This window comes from Hypanus sabinus, chromosome X1 (genome assembly GCF_030144855.1).
Source record: "Hypanus sabinus isolate sHypSab1 chromosome X1, sHypSab1.hap1, whole genome shotgun sequence".
Lineage (NCBI taxonomy): Eukaryota > Metazoa > Chordata > Chondrichthyes > Myliobatiformes > Dasyatidae > Hypanus > Hypanus sabinus.
The window spans coordinates 3180634-3205111 of NC_082738.1; the positions used below are offsets into that span (position 1 = coordinate 3180634).

The 24478-nt window shown below is 39.2% G+C and overlaps 1 protein-coding gene across 6 annotated transcripts in view; it reads left to right on the forward strand.

The window, feature by feature from the left end:
* gpatch8 (G patch domain containing 8) overlaps nt 1-24478 on the forward strand; it is a 120376-nt gene that overhangs the window by 81271 nt on the left and 14627 nt on the right. For all 6 annotated transcript variants that reach the window (XM_059955675.1, XM_059955676.1, XM_059955677.1 and 3 more), the window contains one exon: nt 22825-22968. In XM_059955675.1, the coding sequence (XP_059811658.1) occupies nt 22825-22968 (144 nt within the window). The remainder of the gene's footprint in view (nt 1-22824; nt 22969-24478) is intronic.

Below are 24478 nucleotides of genomic sequence, written 5' to 3' on the forward strand. Positions count from 1 at the left end.
GCTTTACAAATGATCTGAAGTTTATCCAGCTCCAGTTCCCTAACTCGGTTTGTCAGGAGCTGCAGATGGATGCACCTTTTACAGGTGGTGTCATCAGGGGCAGTTGTGCTCGACCTGACTTCCCACATACTGCAAACGGAGCACTCAACTGCCCTAACTGCTGCCTCTATTACCTACTTCTAAGTTAATTCGATTAATTAAAGGAGTTTACCCAGCCTTACCTCACTGGGAGCAACCTCGTCCTCAGCCTCTGCTTGCTGAAGCCTCTCGAGCCAAAGCCTTCCTACTCTGTCTCCAACTACTCCGTCACCCACTCCGTTAATCTGCTCGCTTTTTAAACTCTCCCGCTGTTCTCATAGGCCAACCTACGCACTTGCGCAGTCATGCCCCATTCAAAATGTAATGTAGATATCCCAAGAACACATATAGGAATCTAAATGCAGAAGATCAACATTAGGAGAATAGGAGATAGCCACAGATTGGAAAACTGATGATTTAAGTTTATTTGCTTGGCATGAATCAGTGATGCACAGTGGAACAATCTCAAGCACTATTTTAACAAATAGCTATATTCCTTAAGGTGAACAACTGCTTTTTTTTTTGGAAATCATAATTGTCAACTTGGATCCATAAACATGTGAATGTGGTCCATCATGGTCAGAGAAACAAAATATAGCTGAAAAATGTTTATAGAAACAGGAACATTCTGAAACTGGGAAAGGATGAGCAGTGGGAGGTGAAGTTGCTACTTTCATCTTAAACATTGCCTCCTTTGTTACTGCAATCTACTTTATCTTAAAATTATATTTGATAATGCATTCTACTTTAGTTCATGTCTGTAAATTCATAACATCAAAAGTCTTTTTCTCCATGAACAGATTTTTTGCTAAAGGATATTGTCCCAACAGTATAAATACAGTAACATTGGTTCTTTAGTGATTTCCATGTCAGGATAACTGACTTGCAGCATTGTATTACTATAATCCAGGGAAGAATGTGCTTTCACCACTTCAAAAAGCTATAATTTATAAATGGCTATTGAATTTACGAATGATATCTAACAATAAAATCAAATCTGCTTGGGAATTGGAAATTGAAGAGTCATTTTCAGATAATCAATGGAGTAAAAATTTTCATTTGGTTAATAACTCATCTATTCGTGCCTACCATTCCTTGATACAGTTCAAAGTAGTGCATCGGGCACATGTCAAAAGATAAACTAGCGTGTATTTTTTCCAACATCAATCCTATTTGTGACAGATGTAATATTGAGGTGGCCACTTTAACTCATGTTTTGGTCTTGTTCTAAAGCTAGATAATTTTTGGAGAGATGTTTTTAAAACATTATCAAAAGTCTTAGATCTGGACCTACAACCTAATTTACTTACGGCAATGTTTGGGATTATCCCATTGGAACCAGGAAATATTCCTGTTTCCGCTCAAAGTCTGATAGCCTTTTTAACTTTATTGGCTAGGAGAGCCACTTTACTGAAGTGGAAGAATTCTAATCCACCTACTGTCTTTTATTGGCTTTCCTCCATTATGTCCTGTCTAAGTTTAGAGAAAATAAGAAGTCGGGCACACATCCTTTAAATTTGAGCAAATCTGGCGACCTTTTATTCAATATTTGATTTATTATTCTTCCAATTTTGATCAGGAAGTCTTTCTTATGTTTTGGTCATATCCTCAGAATGGACTGCCCAGTCCCTTCTTTTTTTCTTCTTTTTTTTGTATAGTGTAGTGGGTTTTTTTCTTCATTTAAATATTTAAGGTTTTTTTCTTTCCATGAATTGATAAAAGGAGAATTAGCTGTCTTTTTTATTATATACTACATTCTAGCTTAACACTATGATTTTGATAATGTCTATTTCACTTTCTGTTGTTATTAATACATATATTTGAGATAATTTTCCTCTTGTTTGTATTTACACTCCTTTTAAATCAATAAAAAGATTAATAAAGAAAGAAGAATGTGCTTTTGGCCAAGGTACTCAGGATAATGGTTTCAGCTATTCTGTAATCAAAATGTTTCAGCTGATTTGGGTGAAAACCATCTTGCTAGCAATACTAGATCGGCAGATGCAAAAAGAGTGTGAAGTATCAGCATAACAAGGAAACTAGACCATTCAGACCATCGTGTCTGGCAGGCTACAGAAAATGGTGGGGTACAGCCTAGTCTATAATAGGCAAAGCCCTTGCCATCATTGAGTACATTTACATGTGGCACTGCATTAAGAAAGCAGCAGCAAATTTCAAAGACCCCCCACAATTCAGGCCATGTCCTCTTACTACTACCATCAGGTATGAGATACCGAAGACTTGTCTCCCAAGCCACCAGGTTAGAGAACAGTTATTGCCCTAAAACCATCAAGTGCCTGAACTAACTTCACTCTCCTCAACTCTAAACTAAATTTACAACCTACAGACTCACTTCCAACAATCCTTTACAACTTATTTTCTCAGTATTTTATTTGTACAGTTTGTCTTCTGCACATTGGTTGTTTGTCAGTCTTTGCTTTTGTATAGTTTATAAAATTCTGTTGTACTTTTTTCCTGTGCATGCAAGAAAATGAATCTTAAATTAGTATATGCTAACATGTGCTTTTATAATTTTACTTTGAACTTGGTTGTTCAAAAAAATGATGCCTGATGTTATACTTGAGCACCATATTCCAGCACTAAACACGTAAATGTCATTGAGTTACTCAGCATAGAAACAAGCCCTTCACCCAGCTTGTTCAGGCAACTAAATGTCTACATCAGTTACCCCCTTTTGCCTGTGTATCCCTCAAAACCTGTCCTATCCATGTACCCCTCTAAATTTTAAACATTGTAATTGCACCTGCACTTACCACTTCACCTGGTGGTTTATTGCATATACCTAGCAGCCAATGTGGAAAAACTTGCTCTTTGGGTCACATTTTTTTCAATCTTTTCCCTTTCACCTGAAACCTATCACTTCTATTTTTAGTGATTTCTACCCTGTGGGAAAAGCCTCACCATCCACCTTGCCTTTTATTAGGCTCAGTAAGGTCACCCGTCAGCATCCTTTGGAGCAATGTACTGGAGGAGCTCAGCAGGATGGGAATAAACAGTCAACGTTTCGGGCTGAGGACCCTTCATGAGTACAATCTAGACTCTCCTTAGAACTTAACCCTTCCCCCAGTTCCATTTCCCTCCGTTTTCTTTACTCATAAAATCTCTTGATTTTTTTTAATTGCCTCTATACATACTCTGAGCATCGACAACTTACTTGGGCAGAGTATTCCAGTGGTTCACTACTCTGGGTAATAAAATGTCATTTCTGTCCTGAATGGGTGACCTCTAATTTTGAGACTGACACCTGGTTCTAGACACACTACTTGGTGAAACTATCGTTCTGCCTTTTGTCCATAGTGCATACTCTTGTACAACACATCCCAAGAATCAGTTTGAGTGAATCCTTGCAAAACTCTATCACAAATATTCTCTTTTAGATAAGAAAATCAGGCATGCAGATAATATTCTAAATGTTGTCTTACCGGAACCCTATAAGTTTAGAGTGATATTTTCATTCAAATTCTTTTGCATTAAGACCTACATGCTGTTATCTTCTCTAATATCTCGCTATGCCTGCATGTTCACTTTAATTTGTGTGCTTCTGAACACCAATGCCTTTCATTCTCTCTCCATTTAGTAAAAAATCTATTTTTCTATTGCATTGAAGCATTTTGCAGCTAATCTATCCTAGCCCATTCACTCAGCCTGTCTACACCTCCCTGAAGTTCCTTCACCTTTCCTCAGTCCGCCAGCTTAGTTTTGTAACAGGAGAGAATGTATATATGTCTTCATTCCTTCATCTGATATGAATTGTGAATGGCTGGCACCCAAGAGCGTTCTTTGTGATACTTCAGAAATCCATGCCCAGTGTGTTATATTTAATTTTAATTTGATTAGTAATCTTGTACAGCATCTTTTCAAGTGCCTTCTAAAAGTCCAGACCCATTACATCCGTGTTTGACCTAATATGTTCTAGTTACAATTTCAAACTATTCCAAGGGATTAATCAAACATGATTTCCCTTTCAGAATTCCCACCGCCCAATCCAATTACTGTTTTCTAAGTGTCCTTTTACAGGTTCTTCAAAAGATTCCAGGATTTTTCCTACTAGTGATCTCAGGATAGTTGTCTTTAGTTCTGTGTTCTCTCTCCTTAAGTAGTGAAGGTACTTCTGTTATCTTCCAATCTGTGGGAACAGTTCAGGAAGCCATGAAATTTTGGAAGATGACGGCTGATAAATTACTGTTTTTGGCCTCTAAATCCTAGGACCAGGTCGCCATATGCTGGATGTTATCACCTTTTGGTCCCTCTCTTTTGTCTCTTACTTTCACTCCAAAGGTAACCTTGAACTTTCATTCAAATTACTCCATTGGCTCTCCAACTTTCTCCTCCAGTATGGTTTCAAAGTTGCAGCAGTTTTTATATCTATTGGCTTTCACAGAATTAATAGGTACTTTGGTTTTAATTAATACACATGGGACATCTCTGCAATTCATGTCAATCTGCAGGTAATTTTCGCTGAATAAGAGGCTATGAATTATTGGCCATGAAGGAATTAAAATATGGAAGAAAACATCTAATAAGTCAAGAGCAGTGAAAATAGACAAACTAAATTTCTTTATTCTTGCCATGTGGTTGAAGGAATGGTGATAGCCATTTTGTGACACTGCTCTACAATCTTAATTTTATAAATTGTTTTGTGAATTGGTTTTGCTCAGGAATAGCTGTATCAAGGCACTTTAAAGTGAACACAAATTGAGGCTCTTAATCTGCTAACCTATAGATCATCCATCATTAAGGAGGATATTGAATTGTGTAAGGTAAGGGAAACAAGTAGGGAAGTTATGGAAACTATGACGATTAAAGAGGAGGAAGTACTGGCGCTTTTAAGGAATATAAAGGTGGATAAATCTCCGGGTCCTGACAGGATTTCCCTAGGACCTTGAGGGAGGTTAGTGTAGAAATAGCAGGGGCTCTGACAGAAATATTTCAAATGTCATTAGAAACCGGGATGGTGCCAGAGGATTGGTGTATTGCTTATGTGGTTCCATTGTTGAAAAAGGGTTCTAAGAGTAAACCTAGCAATTATAGGCCTGTTAGTTTGACGTCAGTGGTGGGTAAATTAATGGAAAGTATTCTTAGAGATGGTATATATAATGATCTGGATAGACAGGGTTTGATTAGGAACAGTGAGCATGGATTTGTGTGTGGAAGGTCATGTTTGACAAATCTTATTGAATTTTTTGAAGAGGTTATGAGGAAAGTTGACGAGGGTAAAGCAGTGGATGTTGTCTATATGGGCTTCAGTAAGGCCTTTGACAAGGTTCTGCATGGAAGGTTGGTTAGGAAGGTTCAATTGTTAGGTATTAATATTGAAGTAGTAAAGTGGATTCAACAGTGGCTGGATGGGAGATGCCAGAGAGTAGTGGTGGATAACTTTGTCAGGTTGGAGGCTGGTGACTAGTGGTGTGCCTCATGGATCTGTACTGGGTCCAATGTTGGTTGTAATATACATAAATGATCTGGATGATGGGGTGGTAAATTGGATTAGTAGGTATGCAGATGATACTAAGGTAGGTGACATTGTGGATAATAAAGTAGGTTTTCAAAGTTTGAAGAGAGATTTAGGCCAGTTAGAAGAGTGGGCTGGAAGATGGCAGATGGAGTTTAATGCTGATAAATGTGAGGTGCTACATTTTGGTCGGAATAATCCAAATAGGACACACATGGTAAATGGTAGGGCATTGAAGAATGCAGTAGAACAGAGTGATCTAGGAATAATGGTGCATAGTTCCCTGAAGGTGGAATCTCATGTGGATAGGGTGGTGAAGAAAGCTTTTGGTATGTTGGCCTTTATAAATCAGAGCATTGAGTATAGGAGTTGGGATGTGATGTTAAAATTGTACAAGGCATTGGTAAGGCTGAATTTGGAGTATTGTGTACAGTTCTGGTCACCGAATTATAGGGAAGATGTCAACAAAATAGAGTACAGAGAAGATTTACTGAAATGTTACCTGGGTTTCAGCATCTAAGTTACAGGGAAAGATTGAACAAGTTATGTCTTTACTCTTTGGAGCATAGAAAGTTGAGGGGGGGACTTGATAGAAGTATTTAAGATTATGAGAAGGATAGATAGAGTTGACGTGGGTAGGCTTTTTCCATTGAGAGTAGGGGAGATTCAAACAAGAGGACATGAGTTGAGACTTAAGGGGCAAAAGTTTAAGGGTAACACGAGGGGGAATCTCTTTACTCAGAGTGGTAGCTGTGTGGAATGAGCTTCCAGTAGAAGTGGTAGAGGCAAGTTCGGTATTGTCATTTAAAGTAAAATTGGATAGGTATATGGACAGGAAAGGAATGGAAGGTTATGGGCTGAGTGCGGGTCAGTGGGATTAGGTGAGAGTAAGCGTTCAGCACGGACTAGAAAGGCCGAGATGGCCTGTTTCCGTGCTGTAATTGTTATATGGTTATTAAGGACTGCCCAGGGCATGCCTTCTTCTCTTTGCAATCATCAGTAAGGAGGTACAAAAGCCGAATGACACACTCCTCTTTCAAGAACAGCTTTTTCCCCTCTGCCATTAGATTTCTGAATGAATAATGAACTTGTGTACACTAACTCACTATTGTTTTCCTTTTTTGCTCTCGCACTGATTTGAATTTTACTTTGAGCTTTTTTTTACTTATTTAATTTTTCGTATTTATTAATCTGTGGAATGCTCTGCCACAGACTGCGGTGGAGGCCAAGTTTGTGCGCATATTTAAGGTGGAAGTTGATCATTTCCTAATCAATCAAGACATCAAAGGACATGGCGAGAAGGAAGGTATATGGATTTGAGTGAGATCCGGGATCAGCTATGACGAAATGGCGGAACAGACTTAATGGGCTGAATGGCCTAATTCTGCTCCTATGTCTTATGGCTTAATTATTTAATTAAATACACTCCATGACCTGACCTCCACAGATGCCTGTGGTCAAAAATTCACCACCTCTGGTTAAAGAAATTTCTCCATATTTTTTTTTAAATGGACACTGCTCTATCCCGAGACCGTGTCCTTGTGTCCTCGACTTCACTACTGTGGGAAACGTCCTTTCCACCACTACTTAGTCTAGGTCTTTCAACATTCAAAAGGTTTCGATAAGATCTACCCCCCCCCCCCCCCAAAATTCCAGTGAGTACAGACCCAAGTGTTATCAAATGTTCCTCGTATGATAACCCTTTCATTCTCGGAATCATCCTTGTGAATTTCCTCTGAACCCTTTCCAATGCCAACACATCTTTGATAAGGATCCCAAAACTGTTAATAGTACTCAAGGTGAGGCCTCACCAGTGCCTTATAAAGCCTCAGCTTCACTTCCCTGCTCCTGTATTTTAGACCTTGAAATGAATGCCAACGTTGCATTTGCTTCCTCACCACTGACGCAACCTGCAAGTTAACTTTTAGGGTGTTCTGCACCAGGACTCCCAAGTCCCTTTACATCTCAGTTTTTTGGATTTTCTCCCTGTTTAGAAAATAGTCTGCACATTTATTTCTACTACCAAACTGCATGACCATGCATTTTTCAGCATTGTATTTCATTTGCCACTTTCTTGTCCATTCTCCTAATCTGTCACAAGTCCTTCTGCAGCCTACCTGTTTCCTCAACACTACCTGCCCCCCCACCAATCTTGGTGTCATCTGTAAATTTGGCAACAAAGCCATCTATTCCATCATCTGAATCACTGATGTACAGCATAAAAAGAAGCGGCCCCAACGCCAATCCCTGCGGAACACCACTAATCACTGGTGGCTAACCAGAAAAGGATCCTTTTATTCCCCCTCTCTGCCTCCTACCAATCAGCCAGTGCTCCGACCATGCCAATAACTTTCCTATAATACCATGGATTCTTGTTAAGCAGCCTCATGTCTGGCACCTTGTCAAAGGCCTTCTGAAAGTCCTAATATACAACCACCACTGCTTGTAATCCCTTCAAAGAGTTCTAGCAAGTTCGTCGGGGAAGATTTTTCTCTTTAGGAAACCATACTGACCTTGTCCTATCTTGTCCTGTGTCACCAAGTACTCCATAACCTCGTCCTTAACAATTAACACCAACATCTTCCCAACCATTGAGGTCAGACTAACTGGTCTATAATTTCCTTTCTCCTGCTTTTCTCATTTCTTACAGAGTGGAGTGACTTTTGCAATTTTCTAGTCCTCTGGCACCATGCCTGAGTCCAATGTCTCCACAATCTCTAACGCTACCTGTTTCAGAATCCTAAGTTGCCGTTCAGTTATGTACCCTTGGGTCTTTCATCTTTTTGAGCACCTCGCTTGTAATACTAACTGCACTCATTTTTCTTCCCTCACACCCTTCAGCATCTGGCACACTGCTGGTGTCTTCCACAGTGAAGACTGATGCAAAATACTCTTAGTTCAGCTGCCATCTCCTTGTCCCCCATTATTATTTCTCCGGCCTCGTTTTCTAGCGGTCCTATATCCACTCTCATCTCCCTTTTATTTTTTATATACTTGAAAAAGCTTTATCTATCGACTTTGATAGCTTGCTTTCATATGTTGCTCTCTAGGTTTTTAAAGGTTCCCAGTCCTCTATCTCCATGCTCAGTTTTGCTTGTTTTATGCCCTCTTTTGCTTTTACATTAGCTTTGACTTGTCAGCAACAGTTTTGTACTATGTAATGCATTGTACTGCTGCTGCAGAACAACAAATTTCACAATATATGCCAGTGATGTGAAACCTGGTTTTGAATAAGATGCACATTTATGAATAGAGTAACCTGAGCCTAGCAATTGACTGATCAGCTCTGATTACGAACAAAGGCATTAATTGCAAGGTGTTACTTGTGAGAACGGCAACACATGATGCGAAACCAAAGAAAAGCCGAAGCATGTTAGCTGGATAGGTCAGAACTTGAGAGGGGCAGATTACTTTCAGGATTCAGGATCTCATTATTTGTCTGAATCTCTGAAGACCATTTCAATGTTTTCCAGTTAAAATTGCTATTCCTCTTCACATATGGCTATAGTGTCACCATTATGACCATTCACAGTAACTTTGATAGAAAATAACTTCCAATATATTCAATATAGATAAATGCATGAAGTGTCTCTGCCTGAAGCATTGACTGTTTACTCTTTTCCATAGATGCTGCCTGGCTTGCTGAGTTCCTCCAGCATTTTGTGTAAAATTATAGGAAGTTATTAATTTGGGGCATAATTAAAATCCTGCTAATTCCAGAGGAAATCTATATCTATGCTATAGTTGAAGCACAGTTAACCTTTGTTTCAGACAAGTGCATGCCTGTTATTTGCTCAATTATATTTGGTGTATGGTTTAAATTGTATTTTTATGAGTTGTTTCAGGATTGAATGAGCTCTGAGGTGAAATTAAATTTCTAAATGCACTGTACTGACAATTTATAACTGCCCAATATGTGCATTGAATCTGGATTGGCTCCAAGACAGAGTTCAATCATCATAAGAATTAAAAAAGCAGTTTTTACAAGCACATAAATGATTGTTACAAATTTTTTTTCCCATAGAAGTTTACCAAAGGAAACTTAGTCAATCCAAATTTGTTCATCTGTTAAATCAAACTTGCATTTATACAGAACTCTTAACTAAAAATAACTGTTGTGATGCACTTTTAAATTAATATTGTTACGTATCCCATAACTGGATAACTTACCAGCAAAGATAGAGAGGTCCGTTGAAGTCTGATGTCACTATTTTCAAACGTTTTTATTTGTAAAGGGGCACAAAAGTAAGGTTAATACAAACATTCAGATAATGCACGTCGTCAATACTCAATCTAAAGCGCGGGTATAGTAATAATCATCATTAAGAAATGAGCTGTACTGTTGTCTAGGGGATAATATATTGTCCATTGGAACTATAAAAGTCACTCAGAAGTCTGCAGGCTTCAGCCTTTTGGGAATCGCTGAGTTTCACGTGGGGCGACAGAGAGAGAGAGATTGGGGAGAAGAGGAAAGACTTTCCGGGTCTTTATGAAGCTTCCGTTGAATCGGGGGAGCGTGGGTTCCCCCTCCCCGATGTTAGTTAAAAGCGATTTTCCGTGATTCCAGCCACAAATTCCAATCCCGGAATCTAACGCACGTGGCTTCCTTCAGAATGGCTTCCCACTACGGCGGGATCACTCTTGTGTCTTCTTGGTGCGTCTGAAGGGGCTGTCCCCCTTAGACCCTCCTTTATACTTCCTCACAGGGTCGCAGGTGTCAATCAGGTTGGGTTGATGCAATCTCTCTCTCAACCAGCCCACTTTGCCCGAGGGCTTTACACGTGGTCTCCATGAGACAATAGTCACTGTCACCTTATTTTGCATCCCGGTGGAACGTGCTATTCGGCACGTTTCTCTCTCTCTCTCCCACTTCCTGGGTCTACTGACACCCCCCCTCAATGGGTGCTCTTGCGATTCTCACAAAGGAGGGGGCTGGGATCATACAATATTTGTACTGAAAACACAGATTTTAATGAGATTCCAAAAGGAGGGAGAGGTGGAAGGGTTTGATGAATGAATTTTCGAGCTTAACAAGGTACTGTAATGATTAAAATTAGGGATCTGTATGAGATCAGAATTGGAGAGGATCTGGAAATGATTACAAAAATAGAGTGGAACATAGAAATCACTGAAAACAAATATGAGAACCTAAAATTCAAAAGCTGTGAATTCTGAGTATACACTTATGTAGGGAGCATTGAAGCATAGTCCAAGTAAAATTTGCACTCATTAAAATAATTTTTTTAGTTACTGCAATATAACATTTCTAATCTAAGCAACAAACAACCTCCAATAGATGTACTGTGTCATGGGTAACAGTGCTGTTTTTAATAGTATCATGTTGCCACAGTCAGATCAATACTATACCTGGTCTACTTTTCTCACAGAAAATCCACTGAAAATGTTAAGGGATCAAGCAAATTGAAATGATGAAACAGGAAATTGAGTTTATTTTTAACCTTGTTTATATTGGAACTGTTCTAATGGTCGAAAACTATAATTTGAGGACTGAGGATGTGTTGTCTTTGGTTGTAAAAAAAAATGCATCAACCCAATTGAAGTCTTTACAGTTTAATATGTTACACTGTTTTGTTGAATCCCTTCAACATGAGGAATGAACTAATGAATGTTACAACTTTGATCCAGTAGGGGAAATTATTTACTGTGTTAAAGAGTGCATAACAAGGGATCCAGATTAAAACATTGAGATTGTGTATCTTCAGTTGCTGATGACTAATTTGAGATTCAGTTCTGTGATCTAGCACTAAATATGTAATATTTTTCAATATTTGACAGTATCTATTAATACATGAATGGGCGCTGTTATCTTTTGCTTTACACTGATGCATAGGAGTTCATGATTTACATAATTGTATCAGCCAGAATTACTACCAAACCTTTCATCATAAATTATGTAGATTGTACATTATGGAATTTTAAAATTGTGGAATTATATTTCTGGCTCAGTGCATTCTTGGGATTAAACTTGCAGCACTAATGATCCGTGACTCATTTTCATTTGTATGTCTTTTACAGCTAAATGTCATGCTAATAGTAAACCTATTTATTTTATTTGAACACAGTGGGTGAGAAAATGGTGACATAAATAAATTCATACAAAGGCAGAGATTATGAAAATGGCAAAGCTACAATTTATAAATTGAGTTGTCTACGTTTACCAAAGCTAAATGCTGAATAGTTTTCTAATTACATTTCCAATCTGATCCTTTATGATCCCTTAGTCCCTACCCTACTGAGATGTGTACAGTTACAGTATTAGCTTATAATGTTCAATGAAAAACAATTTGATATTGTTGCAGTATGAGTCAGACCACAAGAGCACAAATAATGTACTGCAGAATACCAGTGTAGTTTGATAGAGGGAAGCGCCTCACTGTATTCTATCACTTGCATGGTGAGACAAGGGATGATAAACCTAGTGATGATTGGATGAATCGTGACACCACAAAATTTTCTAATTCCCACTGGAAAATGTTACTTAACTGAAAAATCTAATGTAAAAAAGATAGGATATGGGCAAATTCAGAGCAAATGTAACCTGGCCAGTCTTAATTAAATAAGAGCAAAATGGATGCAGTTGTTGCAACTGTGACTTTCAGTATTGTTCTCCCCTTTGCTCAAACGGTCATTTTATTAGGCCATCACAATTTCTTCAACCTGTCTTTGGTCTTAAGAATATTTGCCAAGTGTAGCTTTAAGAATCTTTGCATAATGATTCCCACAAGTTAATTGATGTCTTACATCTCATTTAAACCTGCAATTTTTTCACTTAAACATCCATGCATATTCCGACAACTGTTGTTCATTTGCCTGAACTGCAAGACGTGCTTAGCTGATTTGTTCATGTTGAGACTGAGGACATTATATATATGCCATAATAGATCCTTCACTCAAGGCCACACACCAGTGTACAGATATTTATGTTCAACAGTAATTTTTGCATTACATACTGACCACTTACGTGCTTCCTTTTCAAGTATTGCCCTTCTGATTTAAATCCTCTTTCTTCACCACCAACTTTGCATCTGTGGTGGTGTATTGTGGTTGTTGTCACCAAAATACTGCAGATTGATAGTGTGTTCCTAATAAACTTTATTAATATAATCTTGGTATGATATTTTATCTCAGAATTGAAGTCTGACTTATAGTTCAGATACACGTACTATGTTAGTTTTCCATTGACAGGGTTAACTTGTGATGTCAAAGTCCAAAGACTGTATTACTCTGATTGAAAATGACTAAAAAGTGATCTGATTGGTGTAGTTAAGATGTTGAAAGAATTTTATAAAGTAGATGAAGAGGACATTTTTCCTGATGGAACAAGCTAAGACCAAACAGGTATTAAAATTAGAAAAACTTCACCATAATGGTATCACGTTACCTATAAATAGGTATGTGAAAATTTGGCACTCATGTTCTGAAAGCTGCCAAGATTTCATTACTTAATTATGTCAAAAGTGAGATTGAAAGACTTATTCGGCTTGATTTTGGAACCAAAGCAGTTAGAACAAGGCAACTGAACCATGATCTAATTGAATAATGAAACAAGCTTGAGGGGCTGACTTTATCCACCCTTCTTTTATCCTCTATTCTAATCATTGTGGCCCAAGAGAATTCAGTTTTGTTAGGTCAGTCTAATTGGTTGCAGTTGTAGCATTGTAGCTTGCTGGAGTTTGTGCATTTGTTTGGAAAACTTTGTTTTTCACCTTGCACAATGCAAACCAATGTCCTCTTGAATCCCATGCCTCCTTACTTCCTCAATAAACCTTGCAATGGGGTACCTTATCAAATGCCTTGCTTAAAATCTATATACACGAAATCTATTGCTCTACCTTCATCAATGTGTTTAATCACATCCTCAAAATATTCAATCAGGCTCATAAGGCATGACTTGCCTTTGTCAAAGCCATGCTGACTATTCCTAATCATATTAAGCCTCTCCAAACGTTAATAAGTCCTGCCTCTCAGGATCTTTTCCATCAACTTCCCAACCACTGAACTAAGACTTACTGGTCTATAATTTCTTGGGCTATCTCTACTCCCTTTCTCGAATAATGGAACAACATCTGCAACCCTCCAATCCTCCGGAACCTCTCCCGTCCGCATTGATGATGCAAAGATCATTGCCAGAGGCTCAGCAATCTCATCCCTCGCCTCCCACAGTAGCCTGGGGTACATCTTGTCCGGTCCCAGTGACATCCAATTTGATGCTTTCCAAAAGCTCCAGCACATCCTCTTTCTTATGCTTATATGCTCAAGCTTTTCAGTCCGCTGAAAATCGTCCCTACAATCGCCAAGACCCTTTTCCAAAGTGAATACTGCAGCAGAGTATCCATTAAGTACCTCTGCTATCTCCTCTAGTTCCATACATACTTTTCCACTGTAACACTTGATTGGTCATATTCTCTCACATCTTACCCTCTTGCTCTTCAAATACTTGCAGAATGCCTTGGATGTTTTCTTTAATCCTGCTCACCAACACCTTCTCATGGCCCCTTCTGGCTCTCCTAATTTCATTCTTAAGCTCCTTCCTGCTAGCCTTATCTTCTAGATTTCTATTATTACCTAGTTTTTTGAACCTCTTGTAAGCTTTTCTTCTTGACTAGATTTTCAACAGCCTTTGTATGCCACGGTTCCTGTATCCTACCATCATTTCCCCGTCTTATTAAAACGTACCTATGCAGAACTCCATGGTAAGTATCTCCTGAACATTTGCCACATTTCAGATTCAGTTTATTGTCATTTAAAAACCACAAATGCAATGCAGTTAAAAAATGAGACAACATTCCTCCAGAATGATATCAACAAAGCACATGACAAAATAGACTACACCAGAAAATCCACATAACGTTTGGCAATCCCCAATCCAGAGTCCAGAGAGGCTGCTGTACATTTCCCTGAGGACATCTGTTCCCAATTTATGCTTCCAAATTCCTGCCTGATAAATTCATATTTCCCCTTACTCCAATTAAACGCTTTCCTAACTTGTCTGTTCCTATCCCGCTCCAAAGCTATGGTAAATGAGATAGAATTGTGATCACTATCTCCAAAATGCTCTTCCACTAGGAGATCTGGCACCTGACCAGGTTAATTTCCCAATACCAAATCAGGTACAGCTTCGCCTCTTGTAGGCTTATCTACATATTGTGTCAAGAAACCTTCCTGAACACACCTAACAAACTCCACCCCATCTAAACCCTCACTCTAGGGAGATGCCAATCAATATTTGGGAAATTAATATCTCCCACCATAACAACCCTATTATTATTACTCCTTTCCAGAATTTGTCTCCCTATCTGCTCCTCGTTGTCCCTGTTACTTTTGGGTGGTCTATAAAAAAATACCCTGTAGAGTTATTGACCCCTTCCTGTTTCTAACTTCTGCCCACAGAGACTACGAAGACAACCCCTCCGTGACTTCTGTAGCTGTGACACTTTCTCTGATCGGCAGTGCCACGCCCCCCCCCCCCCCCCCCCACCACCTCTTTTGCCTCCCTCCCTGTACTTTCTGAAACATCTAAAGCCTGGCACTCTTAAGTAACCATTCCTGCCCCTGAGCCATCCAAGTCTCTGTAATGGCCACAACATCATAGCTCCAAGTACTGATCCACACTCTTAAGTTCATCTGCTTTGTTCAGGATGCTTCTTGTGTTAAAATAGACACATTTCAAACTATCGGTTTGAACACGACCCTTCTCTATCACGACTTCTCCCTCTCGCACTGTCTCCAAGTTTTCTCTATTTGTGAGCCAACTGCCCCTTCATCTGTCTCTTCAGTTCAGTTCCCACCCCGCCCCCCACCCCAGCGATTCTAGTTAAACTCTCCCCAACAACCTTAGAAAAGCTCCCTGCCAGGATATTGGTCCCCTTCAGATTCAAGTGCAACCCATCCTTTTTGTACAGGTCACACCTGCCCCAAAAGAGGTCCCAATAATCCAGAAATCTGAATCCCTGCCCCCTGCTCAAATCCCTCAGTCACGTATTTATCCTCCACCTCACTCTATTCCTATATTCACCATCGCATTGCACAGGCAGTAATCCCAAGATTACTACCTTTTGAGGTCCTGTTTCTCACCTTCCTTCTGAACTCCCAGTAGTCTGTTTTCAGGACCTCCTCCCTTTTCCTACCTATGTCGTTGGTACCAATATGTGCCACGACCTCTGGCTGTTCACCTTCCCACTTCAGGCACCTGGGAGGCAAGCTACCATCCGTGTTTCTTCCCTGCATCCACAGAATTGCCTGTCTGACCCCCTAACTTTAGAGTTCCCTATTACTGCTGCCATCCTCTTCCTTTCCCTACCCTTCTGAGCCACAGGGCCAGACTCTGTGCCAGAGGTGCGGCTACTGTTGCTTCCCCCAGGTAGGCATCTCCCCACCACTCCCCCCCCCCCCCCCCCCCGCAACAGTACTCAAACAGGAGTACTTATTGTTAAGGGGGACAGCCATAAGGGTACTCTCTAGTATCTGACTCTTGCCCTTCCCTCTCCTGACTTACCCACTTATCTGTCTCTCAAGTCCCAGGTGTGACTATTTGCCTATAGCTCCTCTCTATCACCTCACTCTCCCTGACCAGACGAAGGTCACTGAGCTGCATCTCCAGTTCCCTAACATGGTCCCTAACACTTGGTGCAGATATAGCCATCCAGGAGGCTGGGAGTCTCCCAAACATTTGACATCTGACACCCAGCACAGAACGCCAGCCTCACAGGCATACTTCCTCTTTCTATTCCTCTCTGGTAACATACCTTGCCTCAACCCATTATCGCCGAAACCCCAATGAGCCAAAGCCCTACCACTCTTCCTCAGATCACTCCATTGATGACCACCCTGCTAAGCAGTGTCTCCCTTTTATGCCTGAACCTTCCCTGCTATCTAACTCACATTTAGTGGTCCGGTTATAGCTGCTGATAGGCCATGTAGAATGGACAAACGCTCTCGAAGCTCCCTTTTCAAATAACCACCGCTGACCTGTAAGAAATCACTCTTAGACAATAGACAATAGGTGCAGAAGTAGACCATTCGGCCCCTCGAGTCTGCACCGCCATTCTGAGATCATGGCTGATCATTCACTATCAATATCCAGTCCCTGCTTTGTCCCCATATACCTTGATTCCCCTATCCATCAGATATCTATCTAGCTCCTTCTTGAAAGCATCCCGAGAATTGGCCTCCACCGTCTTCCGAGGCAGTGCATTCCACACCTCCACAACTCTCTGGGAGAAGAAGCTCTTCCTCAACTCTGTTTTAAATAACTGACCTCTTATTCTCAATCCATGCCCTCTGGTACTGGACTCTCCCAACATCTGGAACATATTTCCTGCCTCAATCCTATCAAATCCTTTAATTATCTTAAATGTTTCAATCAGATCCCCTCTCAATCTCCTCAATTTCAGCGTGTACAAGCCCAATCTCTCCAATCTCTCTGCGTAAGACAGCCCTGCCATCCCAGGAATCAACCTAGTGAATCTACGCTGCACTTCCTCAATTGCCAGAATGTCCTTCCTTAAACCTGGAGACCAAAACTGTACACAATATTCCAGGTGTGGTCTCACCAGGGCCCTGTACAAATGCAAAAGGACATCCTTGCTCTTGTACTCAATTCCCCTTGTAATAAAGGCCAACATTCCATTTGCCCTCTTCACTGCCTGTTGCACTTTCTCATTCACCTTCATTGACTGATGAACTAGGACTCCTAGGTCTCTTTGCATTTCTCCCTTACCTAACTCGACACCGTTCAGACAATACTCCGCCCTCTTGTTCCTGCTTCCAAAGTGGATAACTTCACATTTATTCACATTGAATGACATCTGCCAAGTATCTGCTCACTCACTCAGCCTATCCAAGTTTCCCTGTATCCTCCTAACGTCCTCTTCGCATGTCACACTGCCACCCAGTTTAGTATCGTCAGCAAACTTGCTGATATAGTTTTCAATGCCCTCATCTAAATCGTTGACATAAATCGTAAAGAGCTGTGGTCCCAATACAGAGCCCTGTGGTACCCCACTAGTCACCTCCAGCCAGTCCGAGGAACACCCATTCACTGCTACCCTTTGCTTTCTATCTGCCAACCAGTTTTCTATCCATGTTGAAACCCTGCCCCCAATGCCATGAGCTCTGATTTTACTCACCAATCTCCTATGTGGCACCTTATCAAATGCCTTCTGAAAGTCTAGGTACACTACATCCACTGGCTTACCCTCGTCTAACATCCTTGTTACACCCTCAAAAAACTCCAACTTGGTAAAGCTCTGTTGATGCCGCTGATAGGCCACATACTATCCGTTATTTCTATTTTTTACTTTATACTTTGAACAGTTTTTTTTCAAAGCTTTGGGTTAGAAGCATTTTTTATATAAAACTAAACTCATGAATAGATTGTAGAATTGCCACTTGTAAGCAAATTTTGAAATAATAGTTTTCTAGTTAACTGCTCAAATTATCTAGCTTCTCATTCAGGCCACTCAGTTTCAAAGAAGTACAAGATTTGTAATTTTGAATATATTTGGAAATCTAGAATATTTTACATGGGACATTTTTATAACCCATATGATCTTAAAGCTAAAGTATTGAACTCAAATGCTCAGGATTTCACAAGGTTTTGTAAAAAAAAAATCTTAGTTGAAGTAAGTTACAAATGATTATGAGAGCAGAACGGGAGAATTAAGATGTGTCAGCAAATATGAAGCATTAATGATTGAAACATTGTGGAAGTTCAGCTCCACCAATACCTGGGTGATGGATTGTTTTTTCTAGCTTTGTACCCCCAACTGTACAGAATGAAAGCAGATGTGATAAACCAAATACAGGGGCAGCAAAGATTAGTTATTCTTCACATAGGAGAAGGCAGATTACTCAGGCAACACAAATGTGACTGTCCTGGTCTACCTATTCTGATATTTGCAGGTACTTGTTATCTACTTTGTCTGCCCTTTGTGCGAGTCTGTGCCCTTTGCTTGTCTGCGCATGTTTTTGGCATTCCATAACTAGGAGTCAACCACAATTCCTGATTCAGTAGTTCTATATGGAATGAAGGATATGAAGATGTACATTGCTCAGAACAAAATGTGTATTTTCAAGATTCAAAGCATATTTATTATCAAAGAATGTATAAATTATACACCTTGAGATTTGTCTGTTTACATGCAGCCACAGAACAAGAAACCCGAATAACCCAGTTTTTTTAAAAAGGACAAAGACCATTGTGCATAGAAAGAAAAAAACCACACAAATCATACAATCAATGGAAGCAGACCAACAGCATTCTGAGCCAAACCGAATCCCTATATCCATTCCCAGAGCAGCTGAGGTAGGCCCAACTCTTGGCCCCAGGTCATCATACCAGTGGAGCCAAAGCACACAGTACCCAGATCAATTCACAGACTCGGTGCTGTGGAGAAAGGCAAGAGCATTCATGGGAGAATGAACAAAATCAGTCCGACCCTTGCCTTAGTGCCCGACACTCAGGCTTTCTGTCTATCTGGACTAGCGTTTAAATTGTGCAAGCACTGGGTGGTGCCTCGCTCTAGGATCCTGACCCCGACGCCACAATATGCTTGGGCTGCCAGCCCAACGCCATTCTTGATCTCACCAAGTTGGTTGGGCACTTGGAATGATCCATCCTCATACCCAGGTTACATAGACAGGCATCAAAACCATTCCCCATTGACTCCTCCCCAAATCACTCACTCCATCTCTGGCAGCAATACCTGCTCTGTCTATGGTGATATTTGCTTCAGAAAATATGTCATAAGTAGTGTTTTTAGTTCACTCTCTTGCCTTTCAACTACCAGTAAACTTTTGCACGCCTTCAGTAGCAACATCTCAAACTGGAAGAATTTCCCAGTATACACTAGTGAGTTGCTTATGTTAGCTTTATTCCTATAATGTACAATGACAGTGCTCCCTATATGAAACCACCAGATGTGATAAAACAAATAAAGGAAGCAGAATGTAGTCAGTCTTCACATCGGAGAAGGCAGATTTGCTAAGTTTTACAATGACGCAAACATTTCTGATGTAGTAGGTATTACCTGAGTCTTCAGACTGCCATGTGTTGGCACCCAGCCTATGTAAATCTTTAACTCTCACTGTTGAACTTGAATGCACCTTCATTGGGATCAAACAGAAAACTATGCAGTTACTTTCACTGTGGTATACACTTCAAACCAATAAGTATTAATTAATATGGTAAATTCTGTAATTTTCAGTTCATTTAATGTACAAATTCCATGCCATTTAGAGGTCCATGTGGAATAATAGCATATCTAGAGCATGAAATCTGAAATTAAAGCCAATTTGTTTTCCCCTGTTTACTCACACCACAGATGCTGTTCAAACATTGTTTCTTTATCGCTGACCCATTTGAGCTGATATTTTTATATTTCATGTTTAACAGCTGAAGAAGCCTTCAATTTTGAAATGTTTTCTACATTCAATATGTTCTACAGATGCTGATACTTTACTGTCAGTGAAAGAAATTAATTGTTTTTTTTAATCTACTATTGTGGGATATCTCTAGTGTTATATGACCCATCCTGCTATGAAAGTTTGGAACATACTCAGCCCTATAATTGATGTGAAATACCAATGCTAGAGCTAGCAAGTTCTACAGTATTCCAGGAATAATTGAGCAGCTTATTAATAGGAACACAAAATGCTGGCAGAACTCAGCAGGCCAGACAACATCTAAGGGAGGAGGTAGTGACGACGTTTCAGGCCGAAACCCTTCATAGGGTTTGGACTAGGATCCTGAGACAATTTACTTCCAGTATTGTGATAGATAAGGTGGTTCTTTCTGGAAAAGCAAAAGGACTGACTATACGTTGTACAGTGAACAAGATTTCAAGTTCAGTTTCTTGAATGTGTCCACTTGAAAGCTCAAGTCCACATGACTCTATTACTTAATGTAGTAGGAATATATACCAATGTGCTAAATGTATCAAATGATTGCAAAGTGTTTTATTTAAATACAATACTTCTGAATTTCTTCTGAGTTTGGGATGGATTTGTCTTGAGTGTGAATAATTCTAAGCTAAGACAAGAAAATATAATGAACTTAAATTGTAATGCTTTTAAATATTAAGTTATTCAGCTTCTATCATTGTTCTTTTCATTTTTAGAAAGTTGGAAACTCCGGCAAAGGTTTACATGCTTAATATTTTATAGTTTGGCAAAAAGATTATTCTTTTGAAATAATTGACGGCTATCTGATCTTCTGGTTTGAGAGCTAGTCAAAGAAAAGCCATTTGACAAGCTACTGTGCCTTCTTGGCAATTTTGTTTATATCCTGGCTTTTGCAATCAATTAAACCATTTTTAACATGCAATAAGGAAATTGAAATTCAAAGCCCTACATTGAGATATTGCAATGATGACTATATAGCATGTGTGATGATGAAAATGTACTGATTAAATATTTACCATTTGTGCAACAATGTAATAGTTACTGTTTTTTGTAACATGAAAATAATATTATAGTTAATAAGAATAAGCAAATTCTAGTCAAATAAGTTCTCTTTTGTCTCTGTATAACATACTAAAGTCAATTTCAAAGGAATAGCTGTCCATGAAGTTTGGTATTTGTCAGTCCCTGTAGTAGTTACATGAAGGTATTTTTTCTGCTCAGGGTCAACCCAATACCACTAGCTTACTTTAGTAAAAATTCCTGCCTTGTATTTTAACCCATTGTAACTCTTACAGCCTTATGTAAAATAACTTGATTTTCTGCAGTAGCTCAGTTTATTAGTTAAAATTCTTTGCCTTAACTATTTATTGTTGCAACTGCTCCTGCCGTCTTCTGACCAGCCTCATATTCTTTGCTGTAAATACCAGTTTACCAAATCTATTGAGTCCAAGCTCCTGTTACTTATTGTTTGTGTTCTTACTGCATTCAGTACATAAATGCAAATATTAATTTAAAACTTAAATCTACTTGATCTCCCTGCATCCTCTGTAAAAGCAGTAATAACAGATAGCACACCCACTTCTATCTCACCAGTATTGTAATCTTGATTTCTTATCCTTTATCCTTGATCTCAGAATTTTTTTTAACTTTCTGCCACTACCCAACTCCATCCTTCTAGACTGCTAGCCACTGACTTGTGTGTACTATCTCCCATGCCTCTATCATTCATGCCTATGTGTTTCCTTCTCTTACAATCCCTGAGTGACTATATCTTTTACCAGGCCTTTCAGTCACTGCTATTATTTTGACAGTGCATCATTGTCTTACGTGTCAGAGGTAAGATGAGTGGAATGTGTCCCTTTTGCTTGCTCTAGCAAAGGTTGATTTGATGCTTGTGGAACTGTGACAACTGTATCAGAATGGCTTTTTCTCTGTAAGATGATGTAGTATGAATTGGAATATGGAACTACAGTGAGTATGGAATTAAAGCTATAGGGACTCATTTGTAGGCCTAGAACAAGAAATATTCCAGCCATTGCCTTAAATCAATAAAAAGGCAATGCTTATATTTCTTGAATCTAATGTCCAGGAAAGCAAATCAGCCCTGGCAGAGTTTGCTTGAACACTTTACTCGTGCCTGATTTTATGATAGCATTGAAAAGAATGCTATCATGAATGCAGCTTCTAAAGCAGAAGAGAACGATGCTGAAAAATGTTGTAGTCAAGATGCTACATTTTTTGAAGCACAATTGTGATTATTTCTGTCAAATTAAAATGTATATGTATTGATCAGATTTGGTTTTGTATCAAATGCTTAATCAAAAACAAAATGGATAAAATTTGATACATTTAATAACAAAATTTAAATTCTATCCAGAAATATCTCAGGGGTAGTAACGGCATTTCCCAAGGTTGTTCTGTGCATTTTTGGTAGAGAATATTGAATTGCCAATTTTTATAGATTGCTGAAGCTTGAAACTGAAAAATTACATTCTTGTTTTTGAGGATTATGCTACTCTTCTACAGCTGAGTAGAGAAGCCTTGCGTTGCTTCTAGATATGTTTAAATTGACCATAGGAAACTTGATACTGACTCCAGGTTTAAAATATAAAAAAAAGATACAAAACAAGCATAAGGGTTATCATTTCACAGACATATTGTGACCAAAGTCCAGTCCTGAATCATAAAAGCTTAACATTTTATACACCAAGTACCATCTTTGTGAGGTATTAAACATGATTAGATATACTACCAGGAACCAACATGTAATTATTGGCAAAGTACAATTACATTTATTTTGACTGCTCCTCAAACCAACACTTTAATGTTTTCCCATCTTTTTCTTATAGGACTATGCTGAAAAAGAAAAGGCAATTGCAAAAGCTTTAGAAGATCTAAGGGCGAATTTTTATTGTGAATTGTGTGATAAGCAGTACCAAAAACATCATGAGTTTGACAACCATATTAATTCTTATGACCATGCTCATAAGCAGGTGAGTTGGTAATATTCAAAGAGGCCTATCAATCACAATTAATAGAAAAGGCTTGTATAGTTAGTTGCTATTGGCTTCAAATTTTCTGATGTTATGTAAATTAAGCTATGGGGAAATTGGTTTTTTTCCTAAACTAATCATGGTTCATATTTTGTCTGGTTTATAGTGTGACACAGCAAATTTAGACCATAGAGTTTGTCTTTTCCAAAGAAAACAATCTATCCAGTCCCATTCCACTCCCCTTTATTTCCAATGTGCATTCTCTATCCGAATAGATGGCATGTGACTGTAGGATCAAAGCTTAATACCTAAAGCTGTGATACTTTAGCACTAATATCTGCTCCATTTTGACTTGGACAATCAAATGACGAAGTTAGTTTCACGATATGAGAAGTAACTTTCACAATTTTAAACCCCTGCTATAGATGCGTTTTCTCTGATAGGGGAGAAAAAACAACGTATTACTATGATCTGGATGATGGGGTGGTAAATTGGATTATTAAGTATGCAGATGATACTAAGATAGGTGGCGTTGTGGATAATGAAGTAGGTTTGCAAAGCTTGCAGAGCGGTTTAGGCCAGTTAGAAGAGTGGGCTGAACGATGGCAGATGGAGTTTAATGCTGATAAGTGTGAGGTGCTACATTTTGGTAGGACTAATCAAAATAGGACATACATGGTAAATGGTAGGGCATTGAAGAATGCAGTAGAACAGAGTGATCTAGGAATAATGGTGCATAGTTCCCTGAAGGTGGAATCTCATGTGGATAGGGTGGTGAAGAAAGCTTTTGGTATGCTGGCCTTTATAAATCACAGCATTGAGTATAGGAGTTGGGATGTAATGTTAAAATTGTACAAAGCAGTGGTGAGGCCAAATTTGGAGTATTCTGTACAGTTCTGGTCACCGAATTATAGGAAAGATGTCAACAAAATAGAGAGAGTACAGAGAAGATTTACTAGAATGTTACCTGGGTTTCAGCTCCTAAGTTACAGGGGAAAGGCTGAACAAGTTAGGTCTTTATTCTTTGGAGCGTAGAAGGTTGAGGGGGGACTTGATAGAGGTATTTAAAATTATGAGGGGGATAGATAGAGTTGACATGGATAGGCTTTTTCCATTGAGATTAGGGGAGATTCAAAGCAAGAGGACATGAGTTGAGAGTTAAGGGGCAAAAGTTTAGGGGTAACACAAGGGGGAATTTCTTTACTCAGAGAGTGGTAGCTGTGTGGAACGAGCTTCTAGTAGAAGTGGTAGAGGCAGGTTCGGTATTGTCATTTAAAGTAAAATTGGATAGGTATATGGACAGGAAAGAAATGGAGGGTTATGGGCTGAGTGCAGGTCGGTGGGATTAGGTGAGAGTAAGCGTTCGGCATGGACTAGAAGGGCCGAGATGGCCTGTTTCCGTGCTGTTATGGTTATATGGTTACTTGTTCCAGAATATGTTGTCAAAAATAAGGATTCAAAGATTTACAAATGGTCATTACAAAAGCAGGCATCAAGTTTGATGGTCAAA